The sequence below is a fragment of the Elgaria multicarinata genome, chromosome 6, assembly GCF_023053635.1.
Source record: "Elgaria multicarinata webbii isolate HBS135686 ecotype San Diego chromosome 6, rElgMul1.1.pri, whole genome shotgun sequence".
NCBI classification, from domain to species: domain Eukaryota; kingdom Metazoa; phylum Chordata; class Lepidosauria; order Squamata; family Anguidae; genus Elgaria; species Elgaria multicarinata.
Window position 1 is genome coordinate 37,505,452 of NC_086176.1, and position 19,294 is coordinate 37,524,745.

Consider the following 19,294-nt stretch of genomic DNA (forward strand, 5'->3'; position numbering starts at 1 on the left):
ACCGGCATAGACAGTGTGGTTGCTGATGGGCTGAGTCGGACCTACTGGGTATCTCACAAGTATGCATTGGATTGGATGGTGTTGATGGAACTTTTCCACACTTGGGGCAGTCCAACGGTGGACTTGTTTGGTCGGGCATAGATCAGTACTTGTCCTACATTTTGCAGCAGAATGAGAGTGGATGCAGATTTTCTCAGAGATGTTTTCACCCTCTAGTGGACACTGTTCTGTCTGTTTCCCCCATTCCCACTCATAATGAAAGTGCTCGTGAAGATAGTGTGGGCAGAACCAACTGCATTCTTGTAACTCCACAGTGGCTGAGGCAACCTTGGTTCACCCATCCCCCCCTTCTCTGCCTCTCCTGGGATGAACATGTCCAACTTCCTTCGATACCAAGCCTTCTTACTCAGAATTGAGGCAAAATTCACCACCTGGACCTGGCCGTGCTACGCTTGACCATGTAGCAGATCCACCAAATAGAGCACCCAGCCCTCTCTCTGCAGCAGTGCAACATATACTTGATGTCACTCATAAAACATCCCACTTGCAGTCTTAAGAGCGTCTAGTGGCTGGTTTTTCAAGAACCGCTAGTTCCTGTTGTGTTAGTGGCCCATTCTGCTATACAATACTGGCCACGCATCCCAGTTGGTGACTATTGCATGTTAAGTATCTGTATATTTCAACCTGTCCAAGTGATTTTGCATCTTTAACCAATATAGCAGTGTAGTGGGATGAAGCCACAGAAAAATAGCCCCCACAGCACTGCTGCAATGTGGAAAGATGCTGTCACACTTAACAGCGCTTTTGTAAGGATTACTCTGTGTATGTGTGTGTGTGTGTGTGTGTGTATGACTTTGTATACTTAAAGTGTGCTATATAAATGCTAAATATTAATATCAGTGACTCCAAATCCATTTTATGGCATCATGGCATTAGGTAGAATACAATAACTTTTTAGAATAGTGGAATCCTTTCGCAATTACAAATTTCAGGTGTTGGTATGAAGAAACATTAGAAGTACATTTCCCTTTCTTGTATTTCCTTTTTCTTCATACTAAAGTGGGATATTCTTAATCCTTGATCCTACCAAAGCTGCTCTCTGTGGTATTATTGCAGAGACAGAAGTCAGAACTGTTTAAGAAAGGTTAGCCTTTTAATCTCAAAACTGTGCTTAAAGATTCCACTATTATCTCTCCATAGAGGTAAATAAAATTGGAATAGCATCAAGAAGTAATGAAAAGAGTCCTATGTTGAGCGCTTACTCACAAATGTAGGAAGTAATTTAAGTCGTGGGTGGGGAACCTTTTTTATGTCAAGGATGCAATCCCTTGGGAGAAAGTTGATAGTGGATGAGCCAAGAGCCAAAAGTGGGCAAAGACACCTCCCCGCCCCTTGCAATTGTACACACACTGCCTATCTGCCACTTACCAATTATGGTTAGAAAAATATCCCTGTGCTATCAATGGGAATTATTATTTTTTCTAATTCTAACTGCTGCACAAGGGAGGGCAATTTCCCGGTGACTGCAGCCCCAGCTTGCATTCTCTCTCTCTCTCTCTCTCTCTCTCTCTCTCTCTATCTATCTCTCTCATTCTTTGCCATGGTCCAGCATGCAGAGGGAGAATAACTGCTGTAGGCAGACAGGTGGATGTGTGAAGTCAGTTGTCCAGCCACAGAGTGTGGCAGCAAGGAGGTTTTCTATAAAGATGCCCTCAGCACTACACTCTGTAGTTTAGTTATTTGCTTCCTTCTTTTTCTGCTTTTCAGGCTGCCGCTTGTTGCACTTGTTTAGCCACCCTGAGCCTAGGCGCTCAGTTCCTTTGCTCTTCTGTCTCCTGGCTTTCCTCCCACTTCTTAGCCCTTAGCTACTTTGCTATTAGATCCTCCCACCACAATTTCTTACTCTTGAAAGACAAAATTCTAGTTTCTGATAGCAGCCCAGGGACAGAGCCTTGTGGGGTCAAAATAAGGGGCCTAGCAGAAAAGAGTGAGTCCTCAAAAAATGCTTTGTTCATTTACTTTTCCTGACATAAACCTACCTGGACACTATGATCAACATCTGGGGCTTTCCTCTAAGTCCAACTAGGGAAAGGGCCTTCTCAGTGGTGGCCCCGCAACTAGTTCCCCACTGAGGCCCTCTTGGTGAAAACACTAATATCTTTTTGGTGCTACGTTAAGACTGCCCTCTATTCCCAGGCATTTATTGGCATTTGATGGGGCACTTTCGTCAGCTGTCTTGAACAGGTCTATTATTGAAAATGTTTAGTGGAATTGTTTTAAATTTTGTATGTTTACATTTTATTTTAATGTTGTGGTTTGTATTTGTTGTGAACTGCCACAGAATCTCGGCTATTGGTCAGTATAGAAATGAAGATGCTGATGCTGGCAGCTATTACACGTTCTTGCAAGCTCATTGCCATCAAGCAGTACTATCCAAACATGGTATCATGGTACAGCAGATCAACCTAACACAATCCAGAATGCAACATTTCACATGTTCAAAGGAAAAATTTAAAGTGCAGGCTATGCAGATAACTCAGCCATAGTCTAGAGGTGGTTATATGTATGACACTCAACATATTATTAGGGAATTAAACATTTAAAAGACATTTAGAAATATTTTCTCATTTTACAGATGGGCAATACAGACACAGAGGCCTTAGCTAGACCTAAGGTTTATCCTGGGATCATCCCTGGGTCATCCCTGTTCATGTAAATGACACACAAGGGATCCCGGGAGCAGGCAGGGACAACCCCAGGATAAACCTTAGGTCTAGCTAAGGCCTAAGTCTGTAATCCCAAGAACAATTAGTGAATCCATGGCAGAGATCTCAAAAGGCATGTAGATCATGTTGCTCAAAGAAGCAAGCCAAACTACAGACTACAACCCCTGTTATAACATATGGGCAAGGAATTAAGCATCTTAAAAATATTTACTCATTGCACGCTTCCCTGCTCATGTTCTCAGACAAACGGCCCTTTTCACATCCTGTAATTTACAGACACACACACACCAGTCATTTATCTGGATTACAAACCTGCTTCAGTGGAAGACAAAAGAGGAAAAGATAAAGTATTTACAAGACATTGACCATTTTGAGCACCTCTGAGGAGACCACCCAAGGAAGTCATGAGGAGAGGAAGGGGGCTATGCTGTGGGCGCAGTCGTAAGAGAAGCACACTCAATTACGTTTCTTACATGCTCTGTTGGATCCTCTTGTACTATACTTAAAAAGGAGCATTGAAAATATGCACTTGAAAAATATCTATAAAAACTTTGGCTGTGCATTTGTTCAGTTTGCTGGAAGAACTACGTAGGACATAAAATACATGCAAATCTTCCTTCACAGACCAAAAGCTAAGGAAGAACCTTAGAAGTAGAGTTAATATTTTGTTCATAATCATATTTTCATTCTCTCTCTCTCTCTACGTGTGTGTGTGTGTGCGCACACACACACACGTGCACGTGCACACACACACACACACACACACACACACACACGTATTTAGCTGCTACTTCTCTGCACACTACCTTTCTGCCAGTCCTTCCCGTTCTCCCTTTCTTATGTCCCTTCCAACCCAGAAGCCAATATGGCATATCATAATCCTTGTTACCGACCTGTCAGTCGTCTTTCCACTGTGAATATCAGTGTGGTGCTACTGCTGCCACTTGCTATTTATTTATTACTATTTATTTTTTACTATTGTGGAGTGGAATACAAATGCAACTAACCACTGATGGTGGCCATTTCAACTTTTGTATCTGCAGGTTCCTGTGCCAAAAGCTTAAGAGCCTGCTCATGCATATGCTTAACTTTCTCCTTTCCAAAAGAAAGCAAGTGGAGGCAGCATCCACTGTACTGCAGGAGCATGCTAGCTGCCCACCAAGCAAATGGAGGAAGGGCATCGCTCTCCATTTGACTTTATTTGCAAGTTCACCCTTTAAAAAAACCCCAGACAACTTGCTGAATTTCCCTCTGATCAGACATAAACTATAAGCCTAAAATATGCTACCAGTAACTTGGTTTGCTCATAGAATTAATCGTGTTTGTTATATTAAATTTTTAAATTATAGTTTATTCAGACAAGAATTACAAATTTACTGAGTTCACTTTCCTGGCTATTGGCCATCCTGCCTAAGGCTGATAAGAGCTGAAGTCCAAAATATCTGGAGGGCCCCAGGTTGGGAAAGTCTGTCTGAAAAAAACAAGTATTACTTATTTTTCATTACCCACCCACCCCATTCCATTTTTTGGGGTGGGGGGGACACCCAGGAAAGAAACAACCAATTTTTTTCTCAAGGCTTCAAAATTTCCAGAAATTTTACATATCTAGTGCTAGCCCAGCCACCTTTCATGCCATTGCTGTCCATGGTTTCTATTAAGCTTTGAATAAATAGGGTGTTTATTGGGCAGCTAGATGGTAAGAAGCTACCTGAGTAGAGATTACTTCAGAGCTAGTGCTGTGTACTGCCCCATAAATTAAGGCTCACTTCTAAAACAAATCCTACAAAATCAAAATATGTAAAAAGGCTTAAACACATATTTTCAATGTACATAAAATTAATTCAGAATTATATCATAGAATCATAGAATAGTAGAGTTGGAAGGGGCCCTATAAGACCATCAAGTATGTATCATTGGGCTTTATGAGGTTTGGCAACCCTTCAGTCACATCTCTAACATATCTTTAAGAGAATTCCTTACTCAGAACTTTATTGAACTTAAATATATAAAAATTTCTAGTCATCTCTATGCTAAACTGTTTGATGTCTATACCTTATACAATTTGATTTGCTCTTTAATTGATAAGCAAAAAACTTTAACTATACTTCTTTCTTCTTCACCAATCTTTAGATAAAGCTTGATTCTAGCTATTAAATCTCACAACTCTTCATTCCTCAAATAATTCTTTGACCTTGAGCAAAGGGCTATAACTCACCCCTCTCACTTTAGATATTACTCAAAGCCAGTTGTTTTTGATATCAGTTACTAGAAGTCATTGTGAACCTGCTTGTGTGTCTTTTGTGTTCCTGTTAATACAAATACTACTTTTTACTTATTGAGATTGCACATTGTTAATCATTTCTTATTAAGCATTTATAAGAAATGCCATACAATCCTTGACCGTAAGCTCCATTTAACTGAATGAGTCTTACTTTTGTGTAGACACTGTATAAGGTTGTACTATTAGCTTATGCTTTTAAACCCTTGAAAGTGTGTCTTCTATAGCTGCATTTTAAATATAATTCTGAGCTGAATTACTTATCATTTTGCATGAGCTTTCAGATCAGATGGTTGTCTGAAAGGTTTTGTGGGATTCGTAGATAGCAAGACCAAAAGGGTACCTGAGAGTTTAATGCAGAATAAATAACAAAATGGGCAGCACATTTTGTTCTTTGTAAAGAAGGAATAGAGGCAAAGGGGAGCCACTGATACTCTGTTGCCCAAGCATTTACCAAGCCTGGAGCTGTTCCTATGTGCACAAAGCATTTATTTGCAAACCAGTTATTGTTCAAAATAAATAACTAGGGATGGGAAATCATCAACAGGCCTCAAAATCTCAAAACCACCCATTCCTGGGGGCACAGGCCCTAGAATCTGCAAAACTGGCTGAGCTGGTAGTTTTCCAGCCAGTTAGCAATCCTACCCCCTCCCCAGCCCATCATGTGAACACATAAACTTTTCTATACATAAACATAATATTGTGGTGGGCTGCCTGTGGCCTTAGCTAGATCGAGCAAAATCCTGGGGTGAACCCCACGATCATCCTGTGCGTCCACATGATGCACAGGGGATCCCAGGATCAGGGAGGGATGATCCTTCCCTTGCCCTGGGATTTATTTATTTATTTATTACATTTCTATACCGCCCAATAGCCGGAGCTCTCTGGGATCTCGCCCTCCCCTTTGGGCCTGCTTTTTCCACGGTCCCGGGCTGAACCTGAGACCGCAACACGTGTGGCCCATTGCTGTGGTTTGACCCGGCTCCACATGATTCCTTGCTCAGAGCTGGGAGCTGTGCCCATCGGGGTAGGGTGGGGGGAGCGGGAAAAGTAATTAAAATGAAAAAAAAAGAACCCTTACCTTTAGCGCACGAGCATCCGTGCGCTCCTTCCTCTTTAAAAAAAATGGCGGGCACAACGCCTTTCCTCCTGAGGTCGTCAGGGCTCATGTGTAAACGGAGGTGGGATCTCGCATTAATCACAACACGAGGTCTTTCCTCCTCCATCGCGGACTATGAGGTAGGTCTAGCTAAGGCCTATATCTTGGTAGATCTCATATGTGGTGTAGCGGGAGGGGAAAGGATACTCATGACTTGTAAAAGTACATGCTTAGGAAAAAGAACATTTGTCAAAAGGGGCTAAGATCTCCGTAATCAGGCTTGAGATAGTTTCACAGTATTATTTTAAGCCAGAATGGAAAAGTGGACTCGGCTATGAAAACTTTCTTACAAAAATAAAAGGGGCTTATTTTAATGGCGGGGGGGGGGGGGAGTAGACGTAACTCTGAAATGAAGCTGGTCTCCTGTCAGAGCGTTTTTGCCAGTTATGAAAAGCAAGCTCTATTTCTGGGGCCCATCTAAAAAGGTTCATTTCTTTGAAATTGGCACATCATATTGGAGCATAACTGCATAATTATTGCACCTGCATGTTCCTTGATCAGCTGTCTTGGCCCGCTAGACTTTGTTCTCCACATATTAATGACATAATTACCCGGGCATAAGACCATGACATTTCTAGATCTTTTTTTGGGTGTGCTATATTTCAGAGCATTATTTATAGAAATTATTGTCAATTGCAGAGGTAGCAGCATCTGTGGCAATTCCTCAGTGCATCTAACAATGTCTGCAAATGCATGCATATCTGGAGCATGTACCAAAAAAGCATGGAAGAGAGAATAAAATACATCTTCAAACCTTAGGTAGTACATATTCTTGGAGAGAATGCCCATGAGAACTTAAAATATTGTAATACTGATAAAGAAGCGCTGTAGTACTTAAGCCAAGGCCTTGAAGTGGTACGTGACGACTCCTAGAAAGCTCACTTACTATTTTTGAGTCTCTTTGGAACATTAGTGGAGGAATATTCTGTACTGATGGATTCTTAAAGTTTTCATGCTCTCTCTGCTTTGATTTCCTAGGTATTGGTGGTCTCACATATGTTTATCCAGCTTACTGAAAGAAATCTCACAACTATTTCTGATATTTAAGGGGGGGGAATCTATATATAACAGACTGAATTTCCAGTAAATATATAGTGTTCTCTGCTTATTTTTGGAATGGGGGTAATGAATTATTAAAGAGCTTTGTTTCTATTTACAAACCTTTTTATTAGGGTTTGTTTTAAAAAAAAATCTTGATAACTGAAGCACAAAACCTGAGCTGATTTCTTTTTTTGTCCTTCAGTCACATAAATAATTGAGTTGCTTTTGGTCTCCATTTCCCCCTGCCCCCATTGTGGTTAGGCAGTGATGGATTAGAATTAGGCTGCAGCATAGATTGGGAAAATCTCCCAGCATCCTCTTCCTGCAGAGGCATCACCTACCAACATTGCTGTAGCTGCAGCTATTTCCACTGACATTTCTTTTTAAAATCCGATATGAAGGATTCCTCTGATGACAGCTGCTGCCGTGTGAACTTTTATATATTCTTTCTGCTTGATGACTAATTAATAAGAATCCCATGGGTACTGAGGAATAAAAAAGAGAAAATGCGATATTATCTGGGCGTTTTTTGTTGGCTTTTCTGCATCTGACGGAAACAAAACGCGTCTCACAGAGGCTTATCTTCCTATAGCGATTGCAGTAATTCATCTAAAGTTACCCAATTTAATTCTGTGAGTATATAATGTTTCGTCTCCTCTGTAGAGTTGCTAACATCGATGATAGAATTCAGTGTATAGCTACAATAATTTTCTGGGGAAATTGCTTTATATGATTATTTTATCAAAACATATATATTGTATCTTGTAATTAAAATATAGCAAGTTCAGCATGCCTTTTAACGTGTGTGTGTGTGTGTGTGTGTGTGTGTGTGTGTGTGTGATAACAGCATTTTTTTCAGAAGTGATTGATTTTCCTTTCCCCTGTGTGGTTTGTTTCTAGCAGTCATCATTATGTTTCTGCTGATCTCAATTATTTGATCAGTTGGATGCTATAGGTTGCAGAATACTGCAAGGTGTGTAAATTGCATAAAAGAATATCTCAGAACTGCCTGTGAAATATGGAAGTTTGTGAGATTCTTTATGAATTGAGCTCATGTTGTCTAATGACTTTGATATATGGTTACATTATTTGTAAAGGATCAGTAATCTTAAAAAAAACTAGTAAAACTAATCTGATATTGCAGCATATCATTATATTTGGGAGCTTGTTCACTACAATTATATAAGTGTCAGATAAAAGAAACTTCCTGCAACTTCACAGTAATTTGTATGAATCCATAGGAAAAGGATCACTCCGTCCTAATCATGTGTCTGGATCTGGGCCAGCATTTGAATGACGCAGTCCTAGTTCCATAACATCTGGCCTGATTTTGTTGACTTTGGATCTGGATAACAGGCGTTTTTCTCTCTCTAGAGAAATTTTAAAATGAATGAGCTGTGGGTATCCCCTCCCATCTCTTCATCAGTATTAATATAAGGTTGCATTCATTAATTTTATTTTCTTAACTGGTTATTTTATTTGTATGGGTATATATTACTGTGATTGCTGAAGGTTCTTGCTATCACCTCTTGGCTGCTTTTAGATGTGTTTTAGGGAACCCACAAAGTACAATTATCACTAAAGTAGTACTAGTTTTATGTAGAGATGCTTGAGGAATTCAGAGTTTGTGAATTCTGATAGGCTCATCTACACCAAGCAGGATATTCCACTATGAAAGCGATATATAAAAGGCAAGAGACACACTACTGCTTTATAGCAGTATTGAAGTGCATTGACAACTGTTGGGGCCCATGACACATACCATATACTGTTTTCATACCACTTTCATAGTGTTATATCCTGCTTGGTGTAGATGTGTCATGGGCCCCAACAGTTGTTAGTGAACTTCAGTACCACTATAAAGCAGTAGTGTAGATCCTGCAGTGCACTTCAATACCACTATAAAGCAGTAGTGTGGCTCCTGCCTTTTATGTACTGCTTTCATACTGCTTTTATAGTGGAATATCCTGCTTGGTGTAGATGAGCCCATAGACTCACAAGATACCCAGGCTAATGTGCAGATCAGAACTTTATTATCCACCAGTGTTTATACTTTCTGAATGTTCAAGGCTATTATAAAAGGCAGCTTAGAAATTTAATAAATAAATACGTACAATGTTCTTATGCAGTTTTTGACTTAAACATATCAAAATGTGATTAAAATGCGTGTTTTGTGCTTAAATATGTTTAAAAATACATATTTAAATATGTACTTAAATCCAAATTTTCTGTGTGTGCTGACTTTTTTTTAAAAAAAGTTCATAGATTACTGTGGGAATAGAATGGAATGGGCATATCAGTTGAATACATGTAAAAGTGACATGGACCAGATTCATCCGTAACTTAGTGGCTCAGTACAGACAACATGTTAATTTATTTATTTATTTATTTATTTATTACATTTTTATACTGCCCAATAGCCGAAGCTCTCTGGGCGGTTCACAAAAATTAAAACCACAAACACAGTGGTTTGTGGTTCAACACAGTGTGAAAACTCCACTCAGCGGTTGAGTTTTTAGGAGGTACTCCCCACACAACATGTTCTAACTCCACCGTTGTGTGACTGTGGGCTAGCGTGGAGTTGAGTAAAATGTTTGATTGACAATTCCTTCGCCCTCTCTCTTCCTCTGGTCCTCCTGATGGTATCCCATCAGCCATTGCTGCAAAAAACCCAATCCTGGTGGCTCTCCTAGAGTGGCACTCACTCCTTTTGCCACTCTTGCCAGAGCACTCTGTAGCCAGTGGGAAAAGTCAACTCAACGGAAAACTCCACAGAGCCCTCCACACAACACGCAACACATTATTGTGCAGGAACTCTCCTCTGCACAGCGTGGATATTCAGCATGGAGTGTTTTCCAAAAAAACCTCCACCACGGAGTGGTGTTTTTCCGCCAGACAACACATTTCTCAATGGTGGTGTAAAAACTCCACCATGGAGTTCTTAAACCACCACTGAGAAATGTGTTGTCTAATACTTAAGACTAATATACAAATGAAACCAGAAGTCTTTCTATTGGGACTAATGGGGAGAAGGTGCATACAACCAACTGAAAGAGAAGGGGGAACTTTGTTTTTATACATGACAACAGCAGCGAGACTGCTATATGCACAGAAGTGGAAAAATGAAGCAACGCCAACAATGGAAGAATGCCTATTGAAGATATTAGAGTTGGCAGAGATGGCAAAACTTACAGTGATAATGAGAGATAAATCAACAGCCACATTCATATTTGAATGGAAACCTCTGATAGAATTTTTGCAAGAAACAGAGAAAAATGATGTATTTGTCTGTGGATTCAGTGTATAAGATATAGTTTTGAGGACCCTTCTTCAACTCCCAAAGTGTGTCCCTAATTCTGTACTTTTGTTGGAAACCGGGGAAAGCTCTCTTTCGCTTAGGGCTTGCTGGTCTGCCTTAAAATTTTGGATGGAAGTTAGTCTTTTTGGGAAGGGCTCAGGTCTGCTTCCATGTCTGGCTCAGGACAACTATGTGAACAGCTGGTCCAAGCTTCTTGCCAGGAAGGCAGCTTCAATTGGTCTCTCCTCTTCCCTCCCCCTTAATCTGGGCTTGAATTTTGCTCTTAAATCTGTTAAACAAAGACTGTGGGATGTAGCCTTCTGCGACTTACGCACTCGCTCTTATGTTTCTTGCTCTCCCAGTGCATTGCATGTTCATTACGTTGGGCCTCTTCAGCTGGCTGACTATCTAAATAACCTGTTGGTGGCTAAATATCGTATTGCTTTCTCCAAGGCCAGATGCAATGTTTATTCTATTGAATTACTTCGGGGCAGATATGCTGGTGTCCCTTATCAGGAACGACGGTGCCCCTGTAGGAATATGGAAGTGGAGACGATGGAGCATATCCTTCTGTCCTGTAGCTTTTATAATCAGGCCCATCATCTTATGATCACCCCATTGTTGAGTAAACTGTCCAGAAGTTCAGACAAATTTTATGTTAAGTTTCTGTTGGAAGATAAGTCCTCAAAAGTAATTTTGGCTGTTGCTAAATTTCTTACAGTGTCTGCCAGGATTAGAGCTCTCTGTGTATTAGATGAAAGTTGATAATAGCTCTAACTGTATGATGTTTCATGTTTGATTTTTTGTTTTTTCATGGATCTCTGGATTGCAATAAAGAAGTAATAAAAAAAAGATATAGTTAACTTAGAAGAAAGAAAAGAATTTGATTATTGTGTTAAATGTATCAAACAAGGAGAGAATATAATTCACATTTGTGATATGTAGAGAGCTGAAAATACAACTTAACCTCTGTGTGTGTGTTCTTCCCTTTTTCCTTTTCCCCCTTTTCCTTGGATGTAATGTCGTTATGTAATGCCTTTATGTTATGTATGTTTGTGAAACAATAAAAAATGAATAACAAAAAAAAGGGGGAGGAAGAAGAGAAACATGTTGTTTAAACTGAGCCATTCATTGAGCTCTAGGGCTTTGCTAGACCTACCTTGGAATCCGTGCAGGAGGAGGGGCGGGCCTGTGCTACAAGTAGCACGGGCCATCGCCCCTGTTTACATGTAAGACGTGACGGGCTGCAGGAAGGACCTGTTGCGTCCGCCATTTTTTTTTAGTTTTAAAGGGCCATGTGCGCAGGAGCACACCAACGATAAAGGTAAGGTTTTGTTGTTGTTTTTTAAAAAAGGGTTCCTCGCTCCCCCTGGCTCCGATGTCCCCCCACTCTGTCTCCGATGTCCCCCCTCTCCCCACTCTGCCCTGATGGCTGCAGCGCTCCTGTGGAGCGCTGCGCCCCATCCACCGCTTTTCCGGCTACTTGCGAGTAAATGTAGTAGCCGGGAAAAGCGGTGGACCAGTCTACACGCCCGTGGTCTTGGGCTGAGCCCAAGACTGCAGGAAATACCGGGCCACAAGCGGTGCCGGTTACCCCGGGGCCAGGTAAATTTGACCCCTGCCTGAGCATGGGATCCCCTGTGCATCATCTGGACGCACAGGGACGAGCCTGGGCCTTGCACTGGGCTAGCCCCTTGTCTAGCAAAGGCCCTAGTTTCATGCATCTTAGCACTGTAATACTGTGAATGTGGCTGCAGGCAGCCTTGCTGCAAGGGAAATAGCTGTACTGTGAAGGGGTAGCCTTGTTGACCTTTTCCCATTTTCAATAAAGTAAGTATGCTCCAGTGGTGGAGAGAAGTTGCATACAGCTTTGAACCAAGTGGAAAGAGAGAGAAAACAAAGTGGGAAAATATACTTGCTGCTTTGAAAACACTTTAAAAGGCTACATGAGCAATTTACTGGCGTGACCCTGCAGGAAGTGCTCAGCTTCTAACAATCCAGAAAAATGCAAGCAGTTAAAAGAAAAACATTCCAAAGTGTCCCAGCTATGTGCCACGGCAGCCAGTAAAGTAGTTACAACTGCAATGAATCTGGTGGCTATTAAAAACCATTGGGATTTTCCCAGCAGCAGCATAATGCAGTTTGAATTCTGGGAAACAGTGATTCATCCACAAAGTGATAGCTGAGATCATTACTATTCTAGCTAAAACACCCTTTTGTATGGAAGGCTCTCAAAAAGTGTGATAGTCATAAATTAAGTTCAACAAAGTCCAGCTTTTCAACGAAAGCATTAACTTTATATTGTTTTAAGAATGACAAAATAAGAATCCCTGAAGTAATTTGGTCTCACCATATCAACTCTCTCCTGAGTTGATGTGGACAAGGTGCTTGGCCAAGTCAGGACGACCACCTGTGTACTTGACCCTTGCCCTTCATGGCTTATTACATCAAATAAAGAGGGGATTGCTGGCTGGGTCCAGGAGGTTGTAAATGCCTCCTTGAGAGAAGGAGTGGTACTGGCCTCTTTAAGAGAGGCGGTAATCAGACCACTCCTGAAAAAGCCAAACCTGGACTGGGAAGATGCTAAAAACTATAGGCCGGTGGCTAACATCCCCTTCCTGGGCAAGGTGCTTGAGTGGGTGATTGCAAGACAACTCCAGGCACTCTTGAATGAAATGGATTATCTAGTTCCATTTCAATCAGGCTTCAGGCCTGGTTTTGGATTGGAAACTGCCTTGGTCGCCCTGTGGGATGACCTTTGTTGGGAGAGTGACAGGGGGAGTGTGACCCTGTTGATTCTCCTGGACCTCTCAGCAGCTTTCGATACCATTGACCATGGTATCCTTCTGGATAGGTTGTCTGAGCTGGGAGTTGGAGGTACTGCGTTGTAGTGGTTCTGCTCCTACTTGGATGGCCGATTCCAGAAGGTGGTGCTAGGGGATTATTGCTCTGTGCCGTGGCACTTTGCCACGGGGTTCCACAGGGCTCTATTTTATCCCTTATGCTGTTCAACATATACATGAAACCTCTGGGGAAGGTTATCCAGAGATGTGGACTGAGGTGTCATCAATATGCAGATGTTTCTCATACTTCTGCATCACCCACTGCAGCTGCTACCACCACTCTAGCTCCAGGTCTAGCCAGCCCTTACTTCCCTTATCAGCCAAGCTAGGGCTACAATTCCCAGCATCCTTTGCTCAGCCTCCATATGCAGGTATGTTGATGACACCTCAGTCCACAATATGTGGACTGAGGTGTCATCAATATACCTCTCCTTTCCATGAAACCCTGGTAAGGCAGTGGCTGTCTGAACCAGTGCTTGGGCACAGTAATGGACTGGGTGAGAGCTAACAAACTGAGGCTCAATCCAGATAAGACGGAGGTACTGTTAACGGGTGGTTTTTCTGTACGGTGAGGTGATGTTTGCCCTGTCCTGGACAGGGTTGCACTCTCCCGAAAGGATTGAGTCCGAAGTTTGGGGGTACTCTTGGATCCAGAACTGTCACTTGAGGCACAGGTGAACTCAGTGGCAAAGAGCACCTTTTATCAGTGTAGGCTGATATACCAACTACGCCCTTATCTGGACAGAGATAGCCTAGCTACAGTAAGCCATGCTCTGATAACCTCTAGTTTGGATTACTGCAATGCGTTATACGTGGGGCTGCCTTCAGCTGGTACAAAACAGGCGGCCCGTTTACTAACAGGGACTGGCCGGCGAGATCACATCACGCCAGTCCTTTTACAACTTTATTGGCTGCCAGTCCAGATCCGGGCCCGATTCAAAGTGCTGGTACTAACATACAAAGCACTAAATGGCTTGGGGCCAGGTTATTTGAAGAAACGCCTCCTCCCATATGTACCTGCCCGGACATTAAGATCATCCACAGGGGCCCTTCTCCTTGAGCCCCTGCCAAAGGAAGTAAGGCAGGCGGCTACTAGGAGGAGGGCTTTCTCTGTTGTGGCACCCCGGCTATGGAACGAGCTCCCCAGAGAGGTCCACCTGGCACCTACACTGTATTCTTTTTGTCGCCAGCTGAAGACCTTTTTATTTTCTCAGTATTTTAACACCTAAATTTAAACTTTGCTGTTTTAATTCTGTATCAATTTCTGCTGTGTGGTTTTATCCTGGTGTGCTTTTTATATTGTATTTTGTATTTGGGTTTTTAGATTGTTGGATGTTTTATTATATTCTTAATGGTTTTAATTTTTGTGAACTGCCCAGAGAGCTTCGGCTATTGGGCGGTATAAAAATGTAATAAATAAATAAATAAATATTTGAATGTTTTAAAAAAGCAAAAACTTTAAAAGTTATTTGGGTTAAAAGTCCCTGTTCTACTTAAAGATAGTTGTGTTTGCTTTTTTAAAAAAATTATTGAAAATTTGAATTGTGCAAATGTAATATATCTCTTGCACTATGCTTTAATACAAAAATTAGAGAGTCGGTCTGAGCTTGGAAGTTGCAAGTGCATTCCAATACCTCTTCTTTCTGATAATTTTGGTGGCATTCTGTAGTCCGTCCACATGGCAATGCCTTTTGTGAACATCCGAATACTTGTAATGCAACAAAGGGCAGTTCTCTACAGCTAGAATTAAAACAAGGGCCTATTTCTCAGTGGTAGAGCACATTCTTTGTATGTCGAAGGTCCCAGGCCTAGTACCTGGCACCACCAGTTAATTCAAAGGTGGGGATCCTTGGCCTAATTTCACATACTCCTCAGGATCTTCCAGCTCTCCAGATGCTGTGCTCCCAGTCTTACTCTGCAGATCACCCCTCTGGGAATGATTTCCTCTTCCTCTTCTTAAATGACAAAGGGAAGGACGGGGTGGGGGAGAGAGCAGTGTCACAAACTCTTCCCATTTGATTTCTGGCTCTACACACCAACCAGCTGCAACTCTTCCCTGTGAGTTAGTGGTGGAAGAAAATTTATTTATTTATTTATTACACTTATATACCGCTCCCATAGCCAGGGCTCTCTGGGCGGTTTACAGAAATGTTCTCCACCTCTGACTTAAACTCAACTAAAAGTGCCAGGAATGCCTTCTGCTCTGCTTGAACCTTTGGAGAGCTGCTGCTATTCAAAGTTGACAATGGGCTTTGTGGGACCAATGAACTGACTCATTACCTGAGCGAAAGTTGCTTCTACTGATTGTAGTTTGTCTTGTGTATATACCTCATTCTTGTTGTTTTAATCAGAGGGATCTAGACTTGTGATCTAGAATGTAATGACGTATAAACCGCTACCAACTTGGTCATTAAGCTGGCAGAAAAGTTTCTCAATAACTAAGAGAAGACTGGAATAGTTTTTTTTTAAGTTAAGTCCATTATTGACTGTACTGTAGAGTTTAATTAGTTAGTTTGAATATGGTGGAAGTGGTTATTTAAGCACAGTTCAACATTCTTATTATTGCCTATTGTTTACTTTATTAGGGCTACCAAGATGGATCTTGCGTGTGCTTTGGAAGAGAGTTCGATGGCATTGAATCTATTTTTGAATAACAAATTCTCAGAAGCTCTGGAATTACTTCGTCCATGGTGAGATTGTTTCGTTCGCTGGAAGCAGTGCAGGGAGATGTTAAGACATCTGGTTGCTGGATATTAATTTAAGGCCTGTGAATATAGTCGCTTTCATTATTTCTATCTCTTTTCCTGCCCGAAAGAAGTGTTCTGCAAAGTAATCTTTAAACCTTCTGAAGTGTCCTATATTGTTACACTGGTTGTTGTTTTTTTATCAAAACACGATAAAATAATACCCATAACTAAGGAGCTGCATAATTTGCAAGACTTTTGAGGAAGAAAAGCATCTCATGGAAAATTTTTACACTTCAGATGTAAAAGTTACCTTTGTAAAAACTGTACTGTCGTTCTGGAAGAACACAGAACTTTTTTTTAAACAGGAATTGGTGTTTCTTTTAAAAGGAACGTGTTTATTTTTATTTTTCAAAACAGGTCTAAAGGCAGTATGTACCATGCCCTGGGATATAGCAGTATTTTAGTTATGCAGGCTGCAATGACCTTTGAACAACAGGATATCCAGAGGGGACTTGCTACAATGAAAGAAGCTTTACAAACTTGCCAAAAGTAAGCATGAATAAAATTATGTTTATTAAACATTGCACAGGTATGAATGATCACATGTGTATTGCCGCTCAGCTAGAAATTAGAGGAAGCGACTAATGAAAAAGATGTTGAGAAAAGCAGATTTTTCTAGGTTTAATATGTAAGGTCCACTTATTATCTTTATTTATTTGATAGGAAAGAGGTTCCTTTTCCTCAAGATCATAATTTAGAATTTTAAATACATCTTATTTCCCCCTAAGATTGAGAGTGTAGTCCTCAATTAGCTCCTCGTCCCAGCTTGGAAGAATTTACTCCCAAGAGGGACACCTGACACCCCCCCCCAAGATCAGCCCCCTCTCACCAGATGTTATTCTTTTTTCATCTCCCTCCCCCCTATCCATTTCCTCACTTTCTCCCGTAGTTAGGGATCACACTTCGGAACACAGTGGAAAGGATGTTTTCTTTTTGTAAGGGGGGCTGCATCTGTCTCTTCAATTGTCTGTCTCTCTCCTGTGCCAGAAGTAGTTTGGACAAGCTGTTGGCTGTAGCAGGCTACATGATTTTCTTTCTCCCCCTCCTACCATGGGTTTACTGGGAATGGGGAGTAAGGAAAGCCCCCTGGGCTAGAGCAGTGAGTTTTAGCAGTCGTAGCATATTGTCTCTTTAGATCAGGGATGGACAACTTCTGACACTCCAGATGTTTTGGCCTACAACTCCCATCCGGCTGATGGAAGACGCAGGCCAAAAAATATGTTTGGGGGGACAAAAGGGGCCCAACCTTGTTTTAGATGCACACATGTGGAGGAAGTTCACAGCTCTCCTTCCTCACCCCTGCAGCTGGGAGCAAGAAGCCTCTAACAACACTATCTGTTATACACACAGAGAGAGCAGTGTGTGAAAAATCAGAAGTTAGGGGATGTGAGAAGAGGACCCTAGCTGTTATTTCGAGAAGGCCTGTTTTGAATACAGAGCCATCAAAGATTAACAGATAAGAAATCTTCACATTTGATTTTATGGTGGCCCAATTGACATGTAACAGTAATTTCGCCATCAGCCAACTTTCTCTGCTGTGGCACCCCGGCTGTGGAACGTGCTCCCCAGAGAGGTCCGCCTGGCGCCTACACTGTATTCTTTTTGTCGCCAGCTGAAGACCTTTTTATTTTCTCAGTATTTTAACACTTAAATTTAAACTTTGCTGGTTTAATTCTGTATTTTAATCCTATACCAATTTCTGCTGTGTGGTTTTATCCTGGTTGCACTTTTTATATTGTATTTTGTATTTGGGTTTTTAGATTGTTGGATTTTTTTTATGTTCTTAATGGTTTTAATTTTTGTGAACCACCCAGAGAGCTTCAGCTATTGGGCGGTATAAAAATGTAATAAATAAATAAATAAATAAATAAAATAACTTTCAGTCTCAAATGGTGCTTTCTCTTCCTTCCTTCCTTCCTGGTTTGGTCAAGCCATGGTTTGCCATTATATCTTCAAACTAGAATTGGAAACCAATGCTTGAAGAGGATTTCCAATTGTAGAATTCTAGTTTTATGGTTTGCCAATTTGGATGAAAAGCTAAATTATGGTTTATTCAAGTCAAGAATGGTACATACGGAAGAAGGAAGTAGAGAGTGCATAAGGCCGAGACTTGGACCCAACTGTCAAGCTATGGTTTGACTGTTATGACAGAATATCTGGTGTTATATTTCCAAACCACATACAAACTTCTCTATGGCCCTGTTCAGAAGACATCTTAAACCATGGCTTTAACCAGGGTGAATATGGCTTTTCCCCCTTATTCACGATGGTTAAAGCCGTGGTTTAAGGTGTCTTCTGAACAGGGACTATATGTCTGTGTATAAATAGGTGCATATATGGTTTGGAGTGGACTAGTATCTGTGCTGTAGGCTCCCTGCATGGATTTTCCTACATATTATTGTAATTGGTTTGACCATTTGGGCACCTAAGCGTGAAAGCAGGTAACTGCATGATACCATGTAGCTTGGGATTGTGGCAGCAGCCATAGTGTCAGCAATAACATATAAAATGGGCCTGCTTAAACCTTGCAACTGAGTCAGAAGTGCTGAGTCAGAAGTGTGACAGTGCTTGCAGTCTCAGTGGCAGCCAGAGGGCAGGGAACATATTCGCACAGCCTGTGATGCCATGCACAGGCTTTTACTAGTTCATTTTAAATTTGAGGAAAAGGGGAAATGCTTGAGAATTTTGACATGCATAAGGACCTTTTGCTAAAATTAAAGACAAAAGATAATTATTCATACCAAGTGATGTGGATTGTGGGACAAATTACCTGTCCTGCAAATTAATTGACTGGACTTACAGCCTTTGCTGGAAATAGACACTGTTCCCTAGCAATTTGTTTGGTGTTCAAAATAGAGAGGCGATATCTTTTTTGCTTGATGGAATTGTTGATCTTAAGTTGTTATGTATATTCCTTTGGCTTTGTAGCAGAGATATGGGATGGAATCTGAAGGAGGTTCCAGATCTTAACGGCATTTGTGTGTGTATGCATGTAGAGCTCTACATATATATTGTGGGGTTTTATTGCCAGTTTTGAACAATAGCTGTCACCTTTCTGCATTTGTTGCTAGGATTGGCATACACTTGTGCTATAAATTTTGCAAATAATAGTGCAGGAGAAGACTTCGTTTTTTATGAAGCTTGGTTTTTTTTAAACAACAACAACTTGGTATAAGCCTTTTAAACTAACTTTATTATATAA

General features: G+C 41.2%; 1 protein-coding gene across 2 annotated transcripts in view; it reads left to right on the forward strand.

The window, feature by feature from the left end:
* Positions 1 to 19,294, forward strand: part of TTC39B (tetratricopeptide repeat domain 39B) — a 75,525-nt gene that overhangs the window by 31,332 nt on the left and 24,899 nt on the right. Inside the window, exons 1-3 of one of the 2 annotated variants that reach the window (XM_063129243.1) lie at positions 7,695 to 7,836; positions 15,931 to 16,035; positions 16,450 to 16,581. In XM_063129243.1, the coding sequence (XP_062985313.1) occupies positions 15,941 to 16,035; positions 16,450 to 16,581 (227 nt within the window). In that variant the 5' untranslated portion in view covers positions 7,695 to 7,836; positions 15,931 to 15,940. Of the gene's footprint in view, positions 1 to 7,694; positions 7,837 to 15,930; positions 16,036 to 16,449; positions 16,582 to 19,294 lie in introns of those variants that run through there. The other variant, XM_063129242.1, reaches the window with a different exon arrangement.